Source organism: Manduca sexta, chromosome 27 (genome assembly GCF_014839805.1).
Source record: "Manduca sexta isolate Smith_Timp_Sample1 chromosome 27, JHU_Msex_v1.0, whole genome shotgun sequence".
Lineage (NCBI taxonomy): Eukaryota > Metazoa > Arthropoda > Insecta > Lepidoptera > Sphingidae > Manduca > Manduca sexta.
In genome coordinates, this window is record NC_051141.1 from 13,586,869 (window position 1) to 13,606,040 (window position 19,172).

Sequence of the window (19,172 nt, forward strand, 5' to 3'; positions counted from 1 at the left end):
ATGGATTAAGCTAGAACTAAATAAGAAGTGGTTAAAAATGAATTTGATTACTTCCTGTAAAAATTATCTACAATACTTATATTAAAACAAATTTGGACGCATAGAAATCCTTTTAGTATTTTATAGTAGTTTATTGCTAACGAACTATAGCAACTTCAAGTAAACGTCACAGACATTTTTGTGTCGGTGTATTTGTATACTCTTGCGCATTTTCTTGTGATTTTTGTTTTTTGTATATTTACGTTGAATAGAGCTTCAGTTCTTCCGTATTTAAGAAATACCTATTGACTGTTTGCGTAAGTGTTTGTGACATACATTAAATAGGCTCTCTATAAGAAATTTGGACTATTTATATCAGTGTAGTGTTGTTGAACAATTTACACTGTGAACTACTATTAAATTGTGAACAGTGTTGTTGGTTACATGTTTATTAATGGAGTAAATGTGTAATTTTGTATGAAAGCTATAATGGACCTAAAATATTAATCGAAAATTTACCATAAATAAATAAGATATTTTTGGATTTTAATTATGGCATGCTGGGCAGGAGTGCTTTAAATATTGATAAAACTATAAATGGTATTAAAAATAATGTACCGACTTTTTTTTTCCAAATTTTAGTACAGTGAACATTTTTTCGTGTATGTATATGCCAGTTACTGCAAATTTGTATCACAATTATGAAGGCAGAGGCCGCTTTACCTATTGTGCAGGATGAGCGCTGCACACAGGAGCAGTATGGTTGGGAGCGCCGTGCGCTGCTCCCAACATGTTCAAAGAGACATGCGTCGCTCGCGACACCGGTGCTCTCAGGCGCGGGCCCCACAGAAAAGATGTGAGGCGGGAACGGGGCGCATACAAGGCGCGGACGGGACGCCGTCGCAATTTTTTTAAAACATATAGAAGGGACGAGGCACGGGCGTGACGTTGGGCGCCTCGAGAGATGACGGTTTTAGCTGTCGGATTTTGCCATGATAACATGTCTTCTACTGAAGATGTGTTAATAGTGTATCCCACTAATATCAGAGGGTTATTGCAATACTCCGGTTTATTATAATTAAGGTCAGTCGGGGGAAGTGCGCCATAAAATTTTCATAGCTGGATTCAATACAAAATAATTTCTTTTTGTGCTGACTTAACAATGTAATTTTATTAATTTAAGAATATTTGGTATTTTGTGATAACAACCTATAGCCATTCAAGGAAATCGGACCAAAAATTAATAATATTTTGCTTAAAGTAAAAAAAAATGGTAGTAGGCGCACTTGCCTCCGGAAATGGGGTAAGTGCGCCATGTGTAAAAAACGCCAATATGAAACATTATAAAGAAAACACTCACTTTAGTCCATAGAGAAATAAGTTTTACTCGCATTGCTCTTGGATAATTTTTAATCACTCAATATTATAACAAACTATGGCTGTCAAATCAAATTCGGGGTAAGTGCGCCATATATACGTAAATCAGGGCTTGAAAACATTTTAGAATTTGTTTTGGTATATAATTTTTGCTATGTTAGAGTTTTGTGTGCGGATATGTTGGAATAAGAAAATGGTAGCCCTAATATAAAATCTATTTTATTTCTAAAACTAAAAAAAACATACAAAAATGTAGGAATTAACAATTTTGAATGCGTTACGAACTCAACTACTTAGAATTTGGCCTTATGACATTTGATATGTTTTAGCTGCATTATATCCAGATAACGTGCCTGATCGAACAGTTGCAACCTATTCACGTAAAGTTGCTCTAGACTAAGGTATTTCAGTTTTTCTTTTGTAAAAACGAATTAACTAATACGCCCTTTTATTTAAGTCGGCTCAAAACAAAATACCATGAGTACAAAAAATTCTGCTGTTAAGTATAACATTTTAATAATAATAATTCATATTAGTAAAACTTATTCTCAAAAAGGTTGGTTATATAGGATCAGGGGCAAGTGCGCCATACGACTACTAAATGTGGCGCACTTGCCCTACTCGACAATTTTTAGGTACATTTTTTCGCATTGCTAAAAAATCCTTTATTTTAGAATATATAAATAAAATTCAGGCAGGAAGTTAAAATAAAAGGTTTAAACTTTGTATTCACCTTACTGGTTTACAGAAATATATTAAATATCTTGAAGTATTTGATGTTATCATTCACGGGGTCATCTCGGTTTACAAGTCTAAATGACACTTAAAATAAAATGGCGAATAAATCGTATTAAAATGAACATAGCCATTTATGTTTTTTAGTGGAACTGTATTTCAGTTAGTAGCATAGATGTAAGATTGCGGTAATTGTATAACATCAATAGTTCTCGATTTTTTTAGGGTAGGTGCACTTACCCCGTCGGCGCACTTGCCCCACCCGACCTTATAGAGACGTCGTTTCGCGGAGAAAGTGCCTTAGAACTACCGCCCAGTCTTCGGAGGTGAGGGGCGGGGCGGGGGGGGGGCGACTGAGCGGTTATGTTGGGGTCACCGGTGCCTTACGGCCCGGCGTTGAGCCACGCGGGTTTGATCTTTACCTTCGGGTGACCGCCGGGCCGAAATGTCTAACTTTTCGTCCGCAGTCGTCCCTGCGCGGTGCCGCCTGTTGCGGCCCATCTCCTATGGGGGGGGGGCTCAGAAGCCCCCTCGTAACCGAAGGATGATCTCGGCGTCAACGGCAGCATGAGGCCTACCTTCCACGCTGCCGTCCATCCCGGGGGTCATCACAATGTGCGAGATGCGCACAACGTACACTAAGAACGGACGGACCCCCGGAGGGCCCCTTAGTCGCCTTTTACGACAGGCAGGGGATACCGTGGTGGAATTCTCGAAACGCCCCCATTCCACAGGGCGGGATAATAATAGAGACCTGAGATTTTTCAATTAAACTACAAAATTGAACGACATAGTCGTCCCGCATTTTCACTTAATATACATTGATCTTCCTTCTCTAAACACCTCGCAACTACTCAAGCACACGGGTAGTTTTGCGTCACACAAAACTGGCGGGTTGGGAAGCGAGTGCCGACTCGCTTAGCATCCCGCCCGCACCCCCGTTCATCAGCGCTCGCGTCCGTGCCCCGTCCCTTCTGTAGGTTATATAATACGGCGCAGGCGTGAAATCGTCGTATTCGCGTCGTGTTCGCGCCTTGTCTTTTTGGTATTTTTCCTTCGCGAAGTTTTTATACATTTTGTAATAAAGGAATCAGAAGAGACATAATATAATGATTTCTTATGTTTACACGAATGTTAGACATTGAAATTAAACTAATTTTCGGATTCTATCGCGGTTAGTATTTTTATTTTTCTCCCGACGTTTCGGAGACTTTGCAGCCTTCATGGCTTCAGCCAGTCCCCCCGTGACCATGAAGGCTTAATTTCAGAGACATAATATGTCCGCGCCCCGTCCGCGTCTTACGTCTTTTCTGTCTGTCCAGCGCATCAAACAATCTGTCCCATTCTAAGGCCGGCGAGCGGCATTTTTACTTTACACAATAACTTTTGATTTAATTTTATCAAATTTATTAAAGATTACACTGGCGTAGTCTGGTATAGTTTCACGACTAGACTAGAATAGTCTATAACTGTAAGTACCTATTCTGTTTCGACTGCGCATCTCTTAGGGGGCGCCAAGTAATTGATTGCACACGGGCGGCACATGGGCTATAGCCGCCTCTTTATGTAGGAAAATAAATAATACTAAATCACTTTTCATAGATAAGTTTCGTTGTTTAACGATTATTTTTTAAGTGAGGTATGTACCTATTAAATTTGAACCCTTCATTTCAAGCAATTTGTTATTGTTCTTGTATTCAACAACACAATTAACAAATCATCATTATAGTTAATGGAATTATATTTAACTATAATATGCTTAAATAAGTACTGTGTGAACATATTTTTATTTGTCGATAATGAAAAACAACCGTGTCACATCACTAGAACATAAAAAAGTGACTTCGAGACAGTCTTGTATTCGAGTGCATCAATGAATCATCTTTCGGACTTTTTATCAAAGTCGTCAATGTAGATGTAGATATTAGGTAGGTACGTATTTTATTATCATTTATTTGGTAGCATAGTTCAGAATATGAAGTGTGAGTTTCATATAAACTTTATTTAAAACTAACTTTTACCCGCGGCTCCGCCCGCGTTAAAACATTTTTCCGGGATAATGTTTTCTGTTATTTCTGTTCCATGCTATATATTTGCCGGGGATAGCAATTTTAACCGTTCATTGAGCGCACGCAATGGAAGCTCTATCTTTGAATCTCCGCTTGACACTGTTTTCTGGATCACTTGTATAATAGTATAGATTAAGCTCGATTATTACGTTAAATATCCACATAGCGTACATACCTAACAATGCCGCAGGGTCCATATAAATCAATTTCTGCCGCCCTCCTTTTATGTAGAACTTCTGTAAAATCTAATTATCAACAGAAGGATTTGCAGACCTCATTTATGCATATTAGTACAGGTGGAAGTTGTGTCAAGTTTCATTTCAGATAATGTAACCTCAAGCCACTGATACCTAGGTATATACCAAAGTGATCCTTATATTTATCTCTAATATTCAATGTTACCAAATATAAAAACAGTTTTAACTTGACAATCGTTTATGACTTTGTACATAACATTCACTATCACTCATATCATCAAATAAGGCTTGTACGTCAGAGCTTTATTTGAAGCGACTGTAATCTACCATTGTGACAATAAATCGAAATCAGTAAGTCTTTGCATGACAAAGCCTCGTTTTTTCAGCTTTTTCTTGTCTTTCTCCTTTTCAGAACCTTTGGCTTGGGTCTCTTTTACAATTTTTTTTGTCGGTTTATCTTCGGCTTCCTTAATTTTTTTAACTTCACATTCCATATCAAACGGACAATCGTCGGCTGGATAGATAGGCATCATTATGACTGGGACATAATTTGATTTAGTATCTCCTTTCTGAAAAAAATATTTCTTATTTGAACATTTAATTGTATTGGGCATGTTCATAATCTATACTTCTATGTCTATACCACTAACCTAAAGCTGAAGAATTTGTATGTTCGATCGCGCTTATATCACTTACTACCGGTTCGGTTTGAAAAACCATTTACCGGAGAAGGCCATAGGATATAAGACGTCATGCTATGACCAATAATAACAGAGTATTAACGAAAAATGTTGCAAAAACGGGGAAATTTTATTCCAATTATGAGTTTACGTTGCGATGCGTAAGCAATTAAAGTTCGCAATAAATATGTATGACGGTATTATTCCTCTTTAAAAGTTCTAAAAAAAAAATTATAAACCAAAGTTCCCTGCTGCATCTGTCTGAAGGCGATAAACTCTAACAGAACCCAACGCATTTTCATGAAATTTGTATGGAGATAGTTTTAGATTGTCCTTCCCAATGCCTCAACATTGGGAAGGACATGGTCTAGTTTCTATCCCGGCAAAATATGTAGCGAGACTTTTATCACAGAAAACTCATGCACGCGGGCGAATCCGTCAACAAAAACGTTATAATATATAAATCACAACAGCAGTGATTGTAGTGGTCTCCCTTACGAGTTCGGTAATTTAATAAATCCGCGCTCAGTTCGCAGCTAGGTATTTAAATTTAAATCATAAAATCTATTTTAAAGATTATATTATTCATCATATATTTACGCTAAGCATCAAATAATTACAAGGGGTTTTCATAATCTGTACAGGCACCTTATTTTCTTCAGCACATTGGCAACAATAACTTTGCGCGGCGGACACCGCCTTCGACTTCACCAAATGTTGAACCACAGCCCTTAGACGCTCTTCGTCTAATGTTTCGGGCTTGACATTCTCCCATTTGCCTGCCGGATTCATTTGCACTAGGACGGGGGCAGTCATATCGAGGGCTTGAAAACCAGGTTTAGCTAAAGGACTGGAAATAAATTGGATATTAAGGTTTTATCGCAATTTTGTCCACAGTAGGTATGGCCATACAGATAGTGTTTTTGAACCAACAATGGAGCTTCCAAGATAATATTATATTATATCGGAGGCTTATTATAGGAACATTAATATTTAATTTTTAATTTTACTTACATATTAGCAAGTTTTCCAATTAATTCTTTATTTGCCATAGTGGCAGCGTCTGTTTAGTTTTGCTAACAATTTAATTTAAAAACTTAATTTATAATTTTTATAAATACTTGTATAAAAGTCAAATTTTGAATTTTGATTATTTCTTTGGCTTTTCTTCGTAGACAAATGTATTGACGTCAAAAAGTATTTAATCAAGCTTACAAATAAAATTAGCGTCCATTGAGATACACCAGGCCAGGTCGGTTCGGTAGTCATGACTAATCGCTAGATTAGTATTTATTTATTAGCCACAAGTGTAAACTAAAAACTTTTAATATTATAATATGAGGATCGCTATTTTCACTTCATCAAAATTTAGTAGGCAGGGGTAAAAGTGGACGTACGGAGCGACATAGTCGTGAAATAACGACCAAGCTCCTTAAATAAAGATTTAAAAAAGAAAAAAAAACAACTTTCTCACTCATTGCGACTGTTAACATGGTGACATTATTTCTCGTACTTACGAATACCTATCGTTCAATCTCTTTAATACATATTTATAGAAAATCGTATTACGATTAAAAATGATTATTTCTTGCGAGTTTATACAGAGATGTTTAGGCGAGGCGAATAACGCCCTTCAGTGCAGGCGACAATTCTCTCGCCATTGCGCATGTTTAGACTTTTTATGCCCTTTCGAGAAGTAATCGCGGACGTAGGTACGAGACACGAAATTCCCGAAACGAGGCTGGGCGCACCGCGCAGCGGTGCACTTCTGGTGGACGGAGCATCATGGTGAAGTAGACGACCGAGCGGCGATCGGATGTGTGTGTTCTTTTATACTTTCAATCATATTTATTTTTTTAAAGTATGTTTTACTACCATTTATGATTTTAAGAAAATATTCACAACTAAACTCAAATAAATAGACATCTAGAGTAAAGGTGTACTACTTAGTAATTAACAGGTTCCATAACTTTCCATAATGTTTCCATAGTAAATCACATCATTCCTAGGTAAATAGGTCCGTTATTCTCCCATGGCAGACTTCGTTACGGATTGAAGAAGAAAAACGATATTCTCATCGTTAAAGATAATAAAGTTATATCCCCACTGCTTGTTATTGTTCTGAGATCCGCACCCAATTTCGTCATAAACAGTTCCGCGATTTAATTTCTTAATTAATGACTTATAAAAAAATTATATTCCATATACATTTTCAACGTTTAATTATTGATTCAACGGTATAGTTGCTTCTTCCTCCTCTTTCTAACTCTACATATTCGACCCCTCTTAACCTCGTAACTATTTGACCAAAGACGCAAACGTCTGTCAATTGGTAATCCTAATTCTTAGACTAAAGGGAGATAATGCAGAATTTCATTTACCTACCATAGGTAACCTATTGAATCGCCCTGTGGAATGGGGGCGTTTGAAGAATTCCACCACGGTATCCCCGGCCTGACGTAAGAGGCGACTAATAGGGGCCACGAAGGGGGTCGTCGGCGGGCAGCAGGGGGCTGTCCGCCCTAGTGCATTTTTGTGCATCCTTGCACATTTTTCGGTTGACCCCCGGGATGGACGGCAGTGTGTAGTTGGCCTCATGCTGCCGTAGACGCCGAGGGCGACCTTCGGTGCGTGGGGGCTTCTGAGCCACATAAATCAAATCCGGGCGGCTCAACGCCGGGCCGTAAGGCACGGTTACCCCAGCATAACCGCTCAGTCGCTCCCCACGAAGGCTGGGCGGTAGTAATAAAGGACTTTCTCCGCGAAACAAAAAAAAAAAAAGGTAACCTATTGAAAGAGTCAAAGATGTATGTCCTATATCTAAACTAGGCAGAGTTGTACTTATAGCAGGCGAAATCTTGAAGGAAAACTAACCAGAATGATTGATGAAATCGATATAACTTTTAACAATTAATTGTGATGTTTGTTCTCATACTTGCTAACTATTTTATCCTCGCCAAAATTTTAGAACACTTGCATCTCTGCCTACTGGAGGGCTCGTACTATTAGGTACCAATAAAAAGTGCCAACAGGTTTCAATTTTTTAATATGACAAACTATTACTTTTGCAACGGAGTTGTTTTTTCATTAAAATTATGTGTTTAATTGCAACATCTAGTCACACTACCACTGAGATAGTAAATCGAAATCTGTGTGTCTGCTTAGTAGCCAAGGTTTCGGTTTGTTCAAAGGTCCACCGCCACGTTTCGGCTCACCTCCTTTTTCTTTCTTTGGTTTCTTGCACGAGTGCCATATAAACCTGGAATGCAATGACAATTGTAATTATATAAAAACAAAACACATGGCATGGCAAGTAAAATAGTGTTAGTGTTGTTTTTATGTGTATATTGGATCCCGCAGTCAATACCGGGGAAAAGCTACGAATGGAATATTGGAATCCCCCAGCTTGCCGACTGTAGGGCCCTGGAGGAAATTTGGGAGGGGACATCTGGGGAAGAAAATGTAGGGAAGGAAAAAGAACCATCTTAGGACGGCCGGATGGATGAACACAAACTTCACTGTATGCGTAAGGCCGCAACAAATGTCCCCTCATCTATGGATATGCATTTGGTGTGGAACTTGAGACCGAGCGTACAAGAATTGCTTCGAGAGGGAGTGTTAGTGCAGTGACGCAGTGTCTAAACATTATTTTTGTGTACAATACATTAAAACTTCCCAACTTTACGCATATACTTAATATTTTCATTTATTTTTAACCGGTGGGTCCGGTGGGTGGACCATGAGATATTGTCCTGTCACAGACCCCCTTCTAAAAAGATCGCATTACTATACTATACTATTGATATTATTACCTTACATATTTGTAGATTTCGACAACAACGCCCCCTACTGGGTACGAAATTGTCCTATATTTTAAGTTGGAATCAACTAAACACACTGACAAAACATTGAAAGCGATAATTATAGTTGGTTTCGTAGATTAGCGTGAACAAAAAAGACTATCATAAAAAAATTACACCAAAATTGCCAAGTTTTCTTTTTGTTTCAAATTGATTTTCCAAAATGATTTCTTTATACCCAACATACTTAATACACATTAGTCAAACCGGTCCAACCATTCTCAAATGAAGATAGATTATATGCGATGATAGATTATTATATTTTATACATATTTTATAGGTTAATAATATTATGCAAAGATGTGGCTTATTTTAGAAACAAATACTTAGACAGAAAAAAATTAATGCAGTCTTAAAATTCTAATTTGTCAAGGTCTTTGATCAAGTACGCTGTCATCCCAAATTATGCGACATCTAGTGAGCAATCAAGTAAATATTTTGTCGTCTAAAATTTATAAAGGACCTGTGTGAAGTATGAAATAATAAACACATTTTTCCCTAGATGGCGTTGGCTAATAATTTGTATTCATAGCGGAACTTTATAGCTTTACCTACTTGAATAAAGAATTTGACAGACATTGTATTGTTAACTAACTAGATGGCGTTACCTGTAACTTAGTAAAATGCACGATTAATTTTCCTTCTGAACCTGTAGGTACGGAGTATTGAGTAAGTTTCCACTATTCATTGCATAGTTTATCCTGTTAGTACACACAATTTGCTGCATTTACTTTTATACTTACTATATTCATTTTGTTTTTTCCCTTATATTGGATTATATATGTGTTGTTTATTGTTAAGTCTGCTAGAAAACCTAAATAAATATCCGATTTCAATTGTGAAAGAATGATTTCTATTTATCTGAATGAAAATGGTGTGAATCAAAATAATTAACCAACATTGATGCAATGTCTTAGGTATGAAATGCGCTAATTATCAATATTTTAACTGCCGACAATAATTTTTAAATCTTGTAACAGAAAAATTAAAACGACAGAATGCTTAATTTTGTACCAATAAACACTATAAGTTAAAGTCGTAGGTAATCCGCGCCCGTTCGTCTGATTGTTTATTCGAACTTCTTTTTAAAACACGCAACGGATTTCGATGAGGATTTCACTGTCAGTAATAAAATTTATTTCTGATAGTTTTTTATGTAATTAAAATACATTGTAATTTAGTTTTATTATCGTAGGTAGATTCGATCAATTGTGATTAAGCCGTCAAAAAGAACGATGTTTGGGCGAAGACAAACACTGGCTAAATTTAAGGAGTTAAGTACAACAAAATATACAGTAACAGAGATAAGTAGGTATAATAAATAAAAAGAAATTCCGTGATGAGATACATATTATGTGAGATATAGGTACAATGTTGGCTCACAATAATCGATTTTTTTCTGTAGAATATTACTTAATTAAAAATGTATTTTTTTTTTGCGAAACTAGTTTCGCCAATTTAATATTAAAATTTATCCAGATAAACAAATTATGTTGGTTACTAAGAGCATTTAATGCATATTAAAATTTTCATTTATATCGTGTCGTTTTAATGATTAAGTACTTTTGAAAATATCACAGATTGAAAATGTCGCGCGATGAAAACAAATATCGAATTACGAGTTAATTTACGGTTGGTTACATTGCTTCAGTAAATGGAATTTTGTAATACTAGTTGCAAAAAAATCTGTTTGCATAATATTATATTACATAGGCATTTGCGACTGGAATGCATAGGGGTAGAAGGGAATTAAATAGATGACCAAAATTGCCCTGTATTACGTACTGCTCACAGCACAGCACTGACTTCTACTACTGAGAGGGTTCATGGCCTAGTCCACCCCACTACGGTGCGGTTTAGCGGACATCTCATACTCTCAAAATTGTTATGGGGAATTCTCAGGCACATAGGGTTCCTCGCAATGTTTTTCTTCACCGTTGAAGTGAACGAAAATTGATATATTATAATACACAACTTAACAGTTTTAATTTATGCAAAAAACTAATTCTCTAATAATTAAGCACTCATTTAAAATGTACCTATATTACCTAATGGTGACCTGGATTTGTTTCACTTCTTATTTTAAATTATTTTACCTAATATTATAAATACGAATGTTTGTTAAATCTTTGGATGTTTGCATGTTTGTCACAAAATATAAACGCGGAAACCGCTGAATGCAGTTGGATAAAATTTGACACACGGGTAATTTGTTCCCATGGGAAATAATATAAATTTTTGAATAGATGGCGCTAGCGTCACACAGGCGATCTAATTTTTGCGATGTTTGTCGTGGGATTGGCTTTTAATACGGGCGAAGCCGTGAGTAGCACAAACTAGTTTATAGTCAGTTGTACCTGATAATTATCATGATGTTAATTTGATTTCTTGTCATCTCTTCGATTCTTATCCACCCGGTTACATATTCAATATGTTTTTTTTTATTTGGTTTTGATTAATGTGTTTTTTTCACTTATAGAAAGATACTTACCCCAGAGTTTAAATCCTTGACTGCCATATCGCTCGGTGACGAGAGCGGCGCGGGTGGTGGGAGAAACAATTATTGAACGAAACGTATGAAAGATATCATTTTGTAATGGCTATCAAATACGCATGTGCTCGCTACATGTATATGCTGCATTATGTAAAATAGTGATACTATTTTACTAATATAATTAATTTTGTGTACGTCTATTTTAGTTATGCATTTGTCTTGTTTTGTCGAGTGACATTTACCGTCAGATACTTAAAGCGAGGCAAAATATTGTATATTTTTTTTTTTTTGGGGATCTGCTGTGGTTTTCACCGGGGGTACCCTGCTAACGGTGTACAAGCGATCCCCCGGCTTAGCAAGCACGGCAGCCCCATGATGAGTTGGTGGGCCCTACCGCTGTCACTGGAGGTTCGGTCGCCTCCAGCTAGACAGTCTTAGGGCCCGGGAGAAAGAAGGGAGGGGATAGAGGGAAGGAAGAGAAGGCCAAGGAAGAAGAGTTTTTAGGATGGTTGGAAGGAAGGAAAGGGAAATGTTCACGAATCCTTAGACAGACCTCAATGTGAAGTTAGCAACCAAGAGGCATACGCACGAGCTGTGCGCCTAGGGTCGCGGCAAATGTGCCCTCGTACAAGGGCGTGCATTTGGTGTGGAGACCAAGCGCACAAGAAATTTTGTATATTAGTAAGGTTTGTCTTTTTGACCAATGCGTTCTGCCTACCATGACATATGGTGCCGAGACATGGACGCTCACATGCGATATCCTGCATAAATTGCGCGTGACACAAAGGGCTATGGAGCGATCTATGCTCGGCATCAAATTACAAGATCGAATCCCAAACAACGAAATTCGACGACGAAAAAAAGTTCGGGATATCGGACTATTCGTTATGGGACTCAAATGGAGTTGGGCAGGCCATATAGTTAGACGCAGCGATGACAGGTGGGGTAAAGCGCTGACTGAGTGGTGGCCAAGGCAAGGCAAGCGTAGCGTGGGCCGTCCAGCGGCAAGATTGGTGGACGATATTGTAAGAATTGTGGGTCGAACCTGGATGCGATTGGCTAGGGACCGAAAAAGGTGGCATGATGTGAGAGAGGCCTATACCCAGCAGTGGGACTCTACAGGCTGTGGATGATGATGATGAGTAAGGTTCATAGTAGATCATATTCCCAGGTATACAGTAATGGCTTAATACTTTGGCCATGTAGCTAGAAGGCAGTTGGCCAACCTGGATAAATTGGTTGTGGTGGGTAGAGTAGACGACAAAAAACCTAGAGGCTGAACACCTACCCGATGGTCTAACACTATCAGGATCATGGGAATCCTAGTCACGGATGCTCTGCGGCAGGCACAGGAAGAGCAAGCAGCTCCTCAGCACCAGCACCAAGGCGTACCAGCGGGCATGACCTTCAGTCATGAAGAAAACGACGAAGAAGAAGTATACTGTAATGTTTCTTACCTCGGCGTCCTGATAGTTTGGTTGTGCACAGGACACTTGAATTCCCAATCTGGTAGCTGAAGAATGTAAATGATTTCTTCATCGTCCTCATTCTCTTTGCGTTTTTCACTTTCGGATTTCGCATACGGCTGGTAACAAAAAACGTAATTGTAAGGGTGTTTTTTCTATTCAACATCAACATCATCATGAGCCGCAGGATGTCCACTACTGAACATTGGCCTCCCCCAAAGATTCCCAGATCGACTTATTGTAAGCGGCCCGCATCCAGCGACCTCTTGCGACTTTTATGAGGTTATTTGTCGACCTGTCTATTATACGTGTCGTTTCCATACCAAATAATCTATGTACCTACGATTTCGAAAATGCTTTAGCGCAGTACGTAGAAGACAAAATTTCTACTGTTGATTTATATTAAAAACCACAATCCACACTAATATTACTTGCCTCAACAAACAGGATCTTTTATAAGTAAACTCTACAATATTTACGTTTGTTGTATGGAATATTCGTTTATAAAATGGTATCATATTATAAAAGTACAAGTTCTTAGAGTCAAATAATTAGTAAGAACTAAAGTAAACTTACAAACACACTGGGCGCTGATATAGCCTCGCTTGGGTCCAAGTAGCCGTCTAGGATTTGTTGGTTTGTTTTATATTTACGCGCTAAATTGAAGTGTTTCGAGTCCTCTTGGGTCATAGGAAATGTGATAAGAGGACGCCTGAAACAAACATAGTACGTAAGATAAAAAAACGATAGCAAGGTATAAACTAGCAAATACATGATATGAAGATATAACTAAATTCTGAAACTCTTTCTAAGACAAATCTGTATTTTCTAATGTTCACTAATACGAGTCAAAGTCTTGTATAATGCATAAGAGTAAAATACTAAAATCATTTGCCGTGTAACCGTACATGAAAAGAATGTCTTATTGAAAATCAACGTATTTCATTTATTACAGTGCTTAATCTGCTAATGATATACAAATTTCCTAGGTTCGCATGATGCTTTTGGTTGGCAGTATAAGGCATGAGCGTATAGGGATACTACCATAAGAACGGTCTGCCGATTTCGCATCTTAGGTCGCTCCCGACTTATTTAAATTAACTATTTATAAAGAAAACTCTATAAACTAGGATGCGTTAGATGCAGAGAAATATGGCGTGTCAAATTCTTGTTCAGACATCATACAGAATACCTGAACGGGTCAAGGTACAGTGACCTCTGCGGCAGTTTAAAGTGCTTCTTAATGTACTCTTCGTCGAGAAGTTGGAAGTCACTCTGGGCGACGGTACCGGCGGAAGCGGGCCGGGGCTTTCCCGCCGCGGCCTGGTCGGGCAAGCGCGCGTCGTCGCGTGGTACAAGGCATATTAGTGGTAAACTGGATTTCACACCGCTGCTGGCGCCACTGCACGTACAACAACTGGACAGAGATAAGTATATACAATAGAGAGATAAGTACCGCATATATAAATAGGACAGAAATAACTCACTTTTACCCTTTGACACATTTGATTTAAGTAATTGAAAATATTATAAGTGATTATCGGTTGGTTATAAAAATATGCTAAAACTCTTGTGTATTGATATATTTGAGACCGTGTGTTGCTCAGACCTGACAGCTAGGTTATGTTTGTTGTTAGATATAGAACTTTTACAGGGTAATTTTTACATTGCGTTAATAAGTGAAACCACATATTCGTCCTTATCTTTTGTTTCTGTAGTTTTAAATGGACGTTCCAGGACAGAACGTGATTATACGTCATAATTTGAAATTTCAATATGACGCAACGTACGATGACGATCAAATGAAAAATATTATTTATGACAGAACATTCATTTCGGATGAACTTTCAAGTTAAAATCCTATTGGACCTTGTGTCACAACATGTAACTTACCCATAACATACCCGACACTCTACTGTCACGTTAGCAAATTTTAAACAATTTCGAGTGAGTGCCGGTGATAGTGTGCGGTAACGGGTACGCGCGCCTGCACTGTACTGTGTCAATCTAGTACGCCAACACAAGTGATAGCGTCCGCGAACGTGTTAAAAATAAAGATTTTGTTTTGTTTCTTTGTTTACCTCTGCTAGCATTTTGCCAAAAAAGGGCCATTAATAAATTTTTCGCGCAAAATTCTAGTTTTTTTTTTATCGTTTTGTAATTCTATGAGAATATGGTGTGTGAGTTTATATCTAATTCAACGTATGGACAAATTCTCTTCATATAGAAGGTAGTAATGCCTTTGCAGCATATAAAGTTAAAATGTCTTCTTATTAATATTTATTTTGTTCAAAGTTTACAATATTTTATTTTAGATCCATGGTTAGAATAACTAATAGTAAAGCATTACTTTCTAGAATACAAGTATATAAGTATATGGTTTCAGCTATCTTTTTGTTGGGCTATGATTATATTTAAATAAAATTGAGTAAGATTTCTTTAATTTATATTTATTAATTCGCACGCTAAACGAACTCTACAATATATTTAAACACACAGCAAAACAAGAACGCCAGACGGCGGCAATGAAAAGTAACAAAAGCGTTACAAGTACTCCTTAAATTCACAATATAATTATTAAACGCGTTTATAAAGACATTATACAAACCTTTAAATTTATCTTTATTCAACACTTTTTAGCGACGCAATGTCAAAATGATTTGTACACGAATACGACATAGTTAATAAACTAAAAAATAACTTAAAAACTGATGATATCTTGTGATGAAAAATATTATCTATCTATCTATATTATTTTATAAAGCTGAAGAGTATCGTTTGTTTGTTTATTTAAACGTGCTAATTAATCTCAGGAACTACTGGTCCGAATTGAAATAATGTTTAGTAAAGGATAGCACATTCATTACGAAAAAATGTCTAGATTAGCCCATTTATCGATGAAGGCCATAGACTATACTGATATATGACGAGCGTGATCGCTATGATCAATAGGAGCAAAGCATCAATGAAAAGTTTCCGAAAACTGTGAAAATTTATTTCTTTTGGAATCTTCCGTTGCGTGCTTTTAAAGTTATGCAATAATCATGCATGACGGAATTGTTTCTCTTAAAAAGTAAAGAAAAAAACAAAAGTCCACTTGCCACATTTGTTTTCCTATTTTTTTTGTTATGTCTTGACTTTATTAGCCTGGCAGGGCCGGTTTATACAAACACACCGGTCTTATGGGTGAGTGCTTTAGGCACTGCGAGCCCTTAAGTGACCATGCCGAGGGCGATCTTCTAAAGGGTCACGACCTAGGCTCAGGACGGCCACAGAGAGAATGAGACATCAACGATTATGGGAATCGCGAGAAGTGCGTAAGCGACCCAACAGTCTATCTATGTAGATTGCATCACCACGCGGGCCAGAATTATCAGAAAGGTCGTGTCGAGTGTGTGAGCTTTTTGATCTGCTAGTGCTTGAGGCGGATTGTCAGTGATATCGTCCTGTGGGTCTGTCAGAACGGCACGCGGCAGTCTCCATTTCGCGCGGTCGAAAGGATCTGTTTTTCTGTCTGAACGCGATAACCTAACTATCCAACGGATTTGGTGAAATTTGATAAGGTGACAGTTTGAAACTCGGGGAAGGACAAAGGTTACTTTCTATCCTGGAAAAATATACATGTATTGTGTATTTCATCCTAGAATTTATTTTCACGCATTCGGACCCGCGAGCAAAAGCGAGTATTAAATAATATTAATACGGGTATTTATTAAGAATTATAGTATGTTTTTACATAATTTAACTAGTTTTTTTTGCGTTCTTGTGGTTTGTGACAATCATTACAAATGAACTCACCTTGCCATTTTTGCGTCTAGGTAAATGTATGTGTTCCCGAATAAAAGAAAAAACAACTTAATTATTTAAGGTAATATCATTTTTTTACGTTAATGTTTTTCGGATTTATACATTTTTGGAACCATTTTTTAATTTTTTGTGTGGCCCACCTGTCAGCTGGGTTGACGTTGCAAATTGCAATAAATCATTATTTATTTTGTTTTTCGAGTTACATTCTGACGTGGTCGCTTTAAATGAAATATATACTATACACAGTACCATAGAGTTTCTATTATAAGATGTAATTATATTAAAGTCAATTTTGAATGTATTAATGTTAGGATCTGCACCTTCGCTTCTGAAGCTTCTTTCACATGCAGAAGCTACATCATCCTTGAGTGTGAAACGGACTTAGGCAGGGCTTATAAATTTTATTAAATTCAGAAGTTTTACTACTTTCCAACTTAATATTATAAAGAAAAATACCAGACGGCCTTAGAAAAGTCAATTTAAAAGAAGCCGATATTATATACAGGAATTTGTAAGAACCTGATACAGTTACTGATGAGTAAAAAGACATAAAACCAATAAAATATGTCGAAATGCAAATATCAATTGAGTAAATTTAGGATTATATAATACATTGAATAAAAGATGTGTTGAAAAAAAGAACCTTTTTATGATCGTATAAAAATGAAGTAGGCTCTTATCGATCGCAGCTATTGAATGAAGTGGTAGAGTCTCTGTTTCCCTCGAGAGCTGAGTTCACACTTCCGCCGATGGTCCCGTCTATGGCAGAGCGCAATGTAGCTGACTGTGACAATTACGTGCCTGAAGTGAATCAGACTGAGTTAAAAACAGCGGTGCGAAAGCTAAGGGGTAAAAACACCGCCCCAGGTCCTGTCAGCATACCTGGCCGAGCGTTAGTCTTAGCTCAGGAAACTATCGAGCTTCGATTAAGAAGACTCTTCTCTACCTGTCTCCAGCGGGACTCTCCGTCAGCTTACTGCCCAATAGTTCAGTTGGATGAGGTGGGCAAGCTCTTTGAACGAGTTATTGCGAAACGCCTTGTCCAACATTTGATAGAGATAGGGCCGGATTTGTCTAAAAATCAAATTGGTTTTCGCTTAGGACGCTCTACTGTTCAGGCGATCAAGCGTGTGAAGCTCCTGGCTGAAGAGGCTATATCACAAGGTGAGGTTATGTTAGTGGTGTCTCTTGATATCGCTAACGCTTTTAACTCCTTGCCTTGGCGTTGCATAAGGGAAGCACTTCAATACCATGAAGTGCCAACTTACCTCTGCCGCATTGTTGAGGCTTATCTGTCGGAAAGAAATATCACCTTTCCCATCCGCGAGGGAAGGGAGCGGCATGACATGGTATGCGGTGTTCCACAGGGATCAATCCTAGGACCTCTGCTGTGGAACATCGGATACAATTGGGTGTTGCGAGGTGCATTTGCTCCTGGAGTTAGTGTGGTTTGTTACGCCGATGACACGCTTGTCACTGCACGAGACAAATCGCACCGGGAGGCAGCTCTATTGGCAACAACTGGGGTTGCTCATGTCGTTGCCCGGATTTGGCGACTGGGGCTCAAAGTGCAACTCAACAAATGCGAGGCTGTGTGCTTTCACGGACCACAAAATACGCCTCTTCATAATTTCCATATTATGGTGGGCGCTACTCGTATCAGCATTGAGCCAACGATAAAGTATTTGGGCCTAGTTCTCGATAGCCAATGAAACTTCATGGAACACTTCCAGCGGCTCGCCTCCAGGCTTATGAGCAGTGCAGCGGCGCTTGCGCGGCTTCTGCCTAATTTTGGAGGGCCTAACTCCGCCTGCCGGAAGCTTTATGCAGGGATCGTACGGTCTATGGCCCTATACGGGGCACTAGTGTGGGCTGATCACCTGACAGCACGGAACATTGTAGTATTGCGAAGACCACAAAAAGTGATGGCCGTCAGGGCTAGCAGAGGGTATCGTACGATCTCTTACGAGGCGGCCTGCCTTCTGGCCAGATTTCCCCCTTGGGATTTAGAGGCGAAGACTCTTGCGTCATTGTATCTGTGACGCGAGATGTTGCTTGCGCGGGGCTTTAGACCAGCGCCCCAGGAAGTTGTTAATGAAAAAACCCGGCTCCAACAACTCCTGGAGGCGGAATGGGAGCAACGCTTAGAACATTTTAGTTTTGGTACAGTGACAATTGAAGACATTCCGTCAAGCCACGTAATTCCAATGTTATTACGCTGGCTACAATGTCCTTCAAACCGGAATAAAACTAGGCATGCACACCCAGAAGTCCCTTTCCTTGTAATAAACATACGATCAGTACATATTTCAGATATAGAATTTCCGGATGTATAGATCCAAAGTTATAAAAGGCGTGCTTATTAAAAACATAAACTCATAAAATATTGGGATACTTATTCCGAGTGGTATAATATATTAGTCCATGTCTATGGTTATATTACTATTTATATATTGCGTATTTATTGTTAAATTGATAAAAAAGTCACTAACACTATAATATTGGTTT

At 38.1% G+C, this 19,172-nt stretch overlaps 2 protein-coding genes across 3 annotated transcripts in view; both read right to left on the reverse strand.

Annotated features, from left to right (window-relative positions):
- Positions 1 to 4,519: 4,519 nt before the first annotated feature.
- LOC115455737 lies at positions 4,520 to 6,227 on the reverse strand. Its single transcript, XM_037443765.1, has 3 exons — positions 6,052 to 6,227; positions 5,686 to 5,887; positions 4,520 to 4,926 (listed from the first exon to the last, which is right to left on the reverse strand). The coding sequence occupies exons 1-3, from the start codon at positions 6,087 to 6,089 to the stop codon at positions 4,681 to 4,683; spliced, it is 486 nt and encodes a 161-aa protein (XP_037299662.1). The 5' UTR covers positions 6,090 to 6,227; the 3' UTR covers positions 4,520 to 4,680.
- Positions 6,228 to 8,066: 1,839 nt separating this feature from the next.
- Positions 8,067 to 19,172, reverse strand: part of LOC115455736 — a 36,617-nt gene continuing 25,511 nt past the window's right edge. The window contains exons 1-5 of one of the 2 annotated variants that reach the window (XM_030184410.2): positions 16,656 to 16,852; positions 14,050 to 14,274; positions 13,434 to 13,569; positions 12,849 to 12,976; positions 8,067 to 8,296 (exon numbers count right to left, since the gene is read on the reverse strand). In XM_030184410.2, coding sequence (XP_030040270.1) covers positions 8,161 to 8,296; positions 12,849 to 12,976; positions 13,434 to 13,569; positions 14,050 to 14,274; positions 16,656 to 16,663 — 633 coding nt within the window. In that variant the 5' untranslated portion in view covers positions 16,664 to 16,852 and the 3' untranslated portion in view covers positions 8,067 to 8,160. Of the gene's footprint in view, positions 8,297 to 12,848; positions 12,977 to 13,433; positions 13,570 to 14,049; positions 14,275 to 16,655; positions 16,853 to 19,172 lie in introns of those variants that run through there. The other variant, XM_030184409.2, reaches the window with a different exon arrangement.

Excerpts from the sequence above, each read along its gene's own strand:
- LOC115455737 (XM_037443765.1), bottom strand. The coding sequence starts at position 6,089 with ATGGCAAATAAAGAATTAATTGGAAAACTTGCTAATAT. Across the intron at positions 5,888-6,051 it reads ATTGGAAAACTTGCTAATAT|TCCTTTAGCTAAACCTGGTT; the intron begins GTAAGTAAAATT and ends ATTTATTTCCAG. Across the intron at positions 4,927-5,685 it reads AATGTGCTGAAGAAAATAAG|AAAGGAGATACTAAATCAAA; the intron begins GTGCCTGTACAG and ends TATTTTTTTCAG.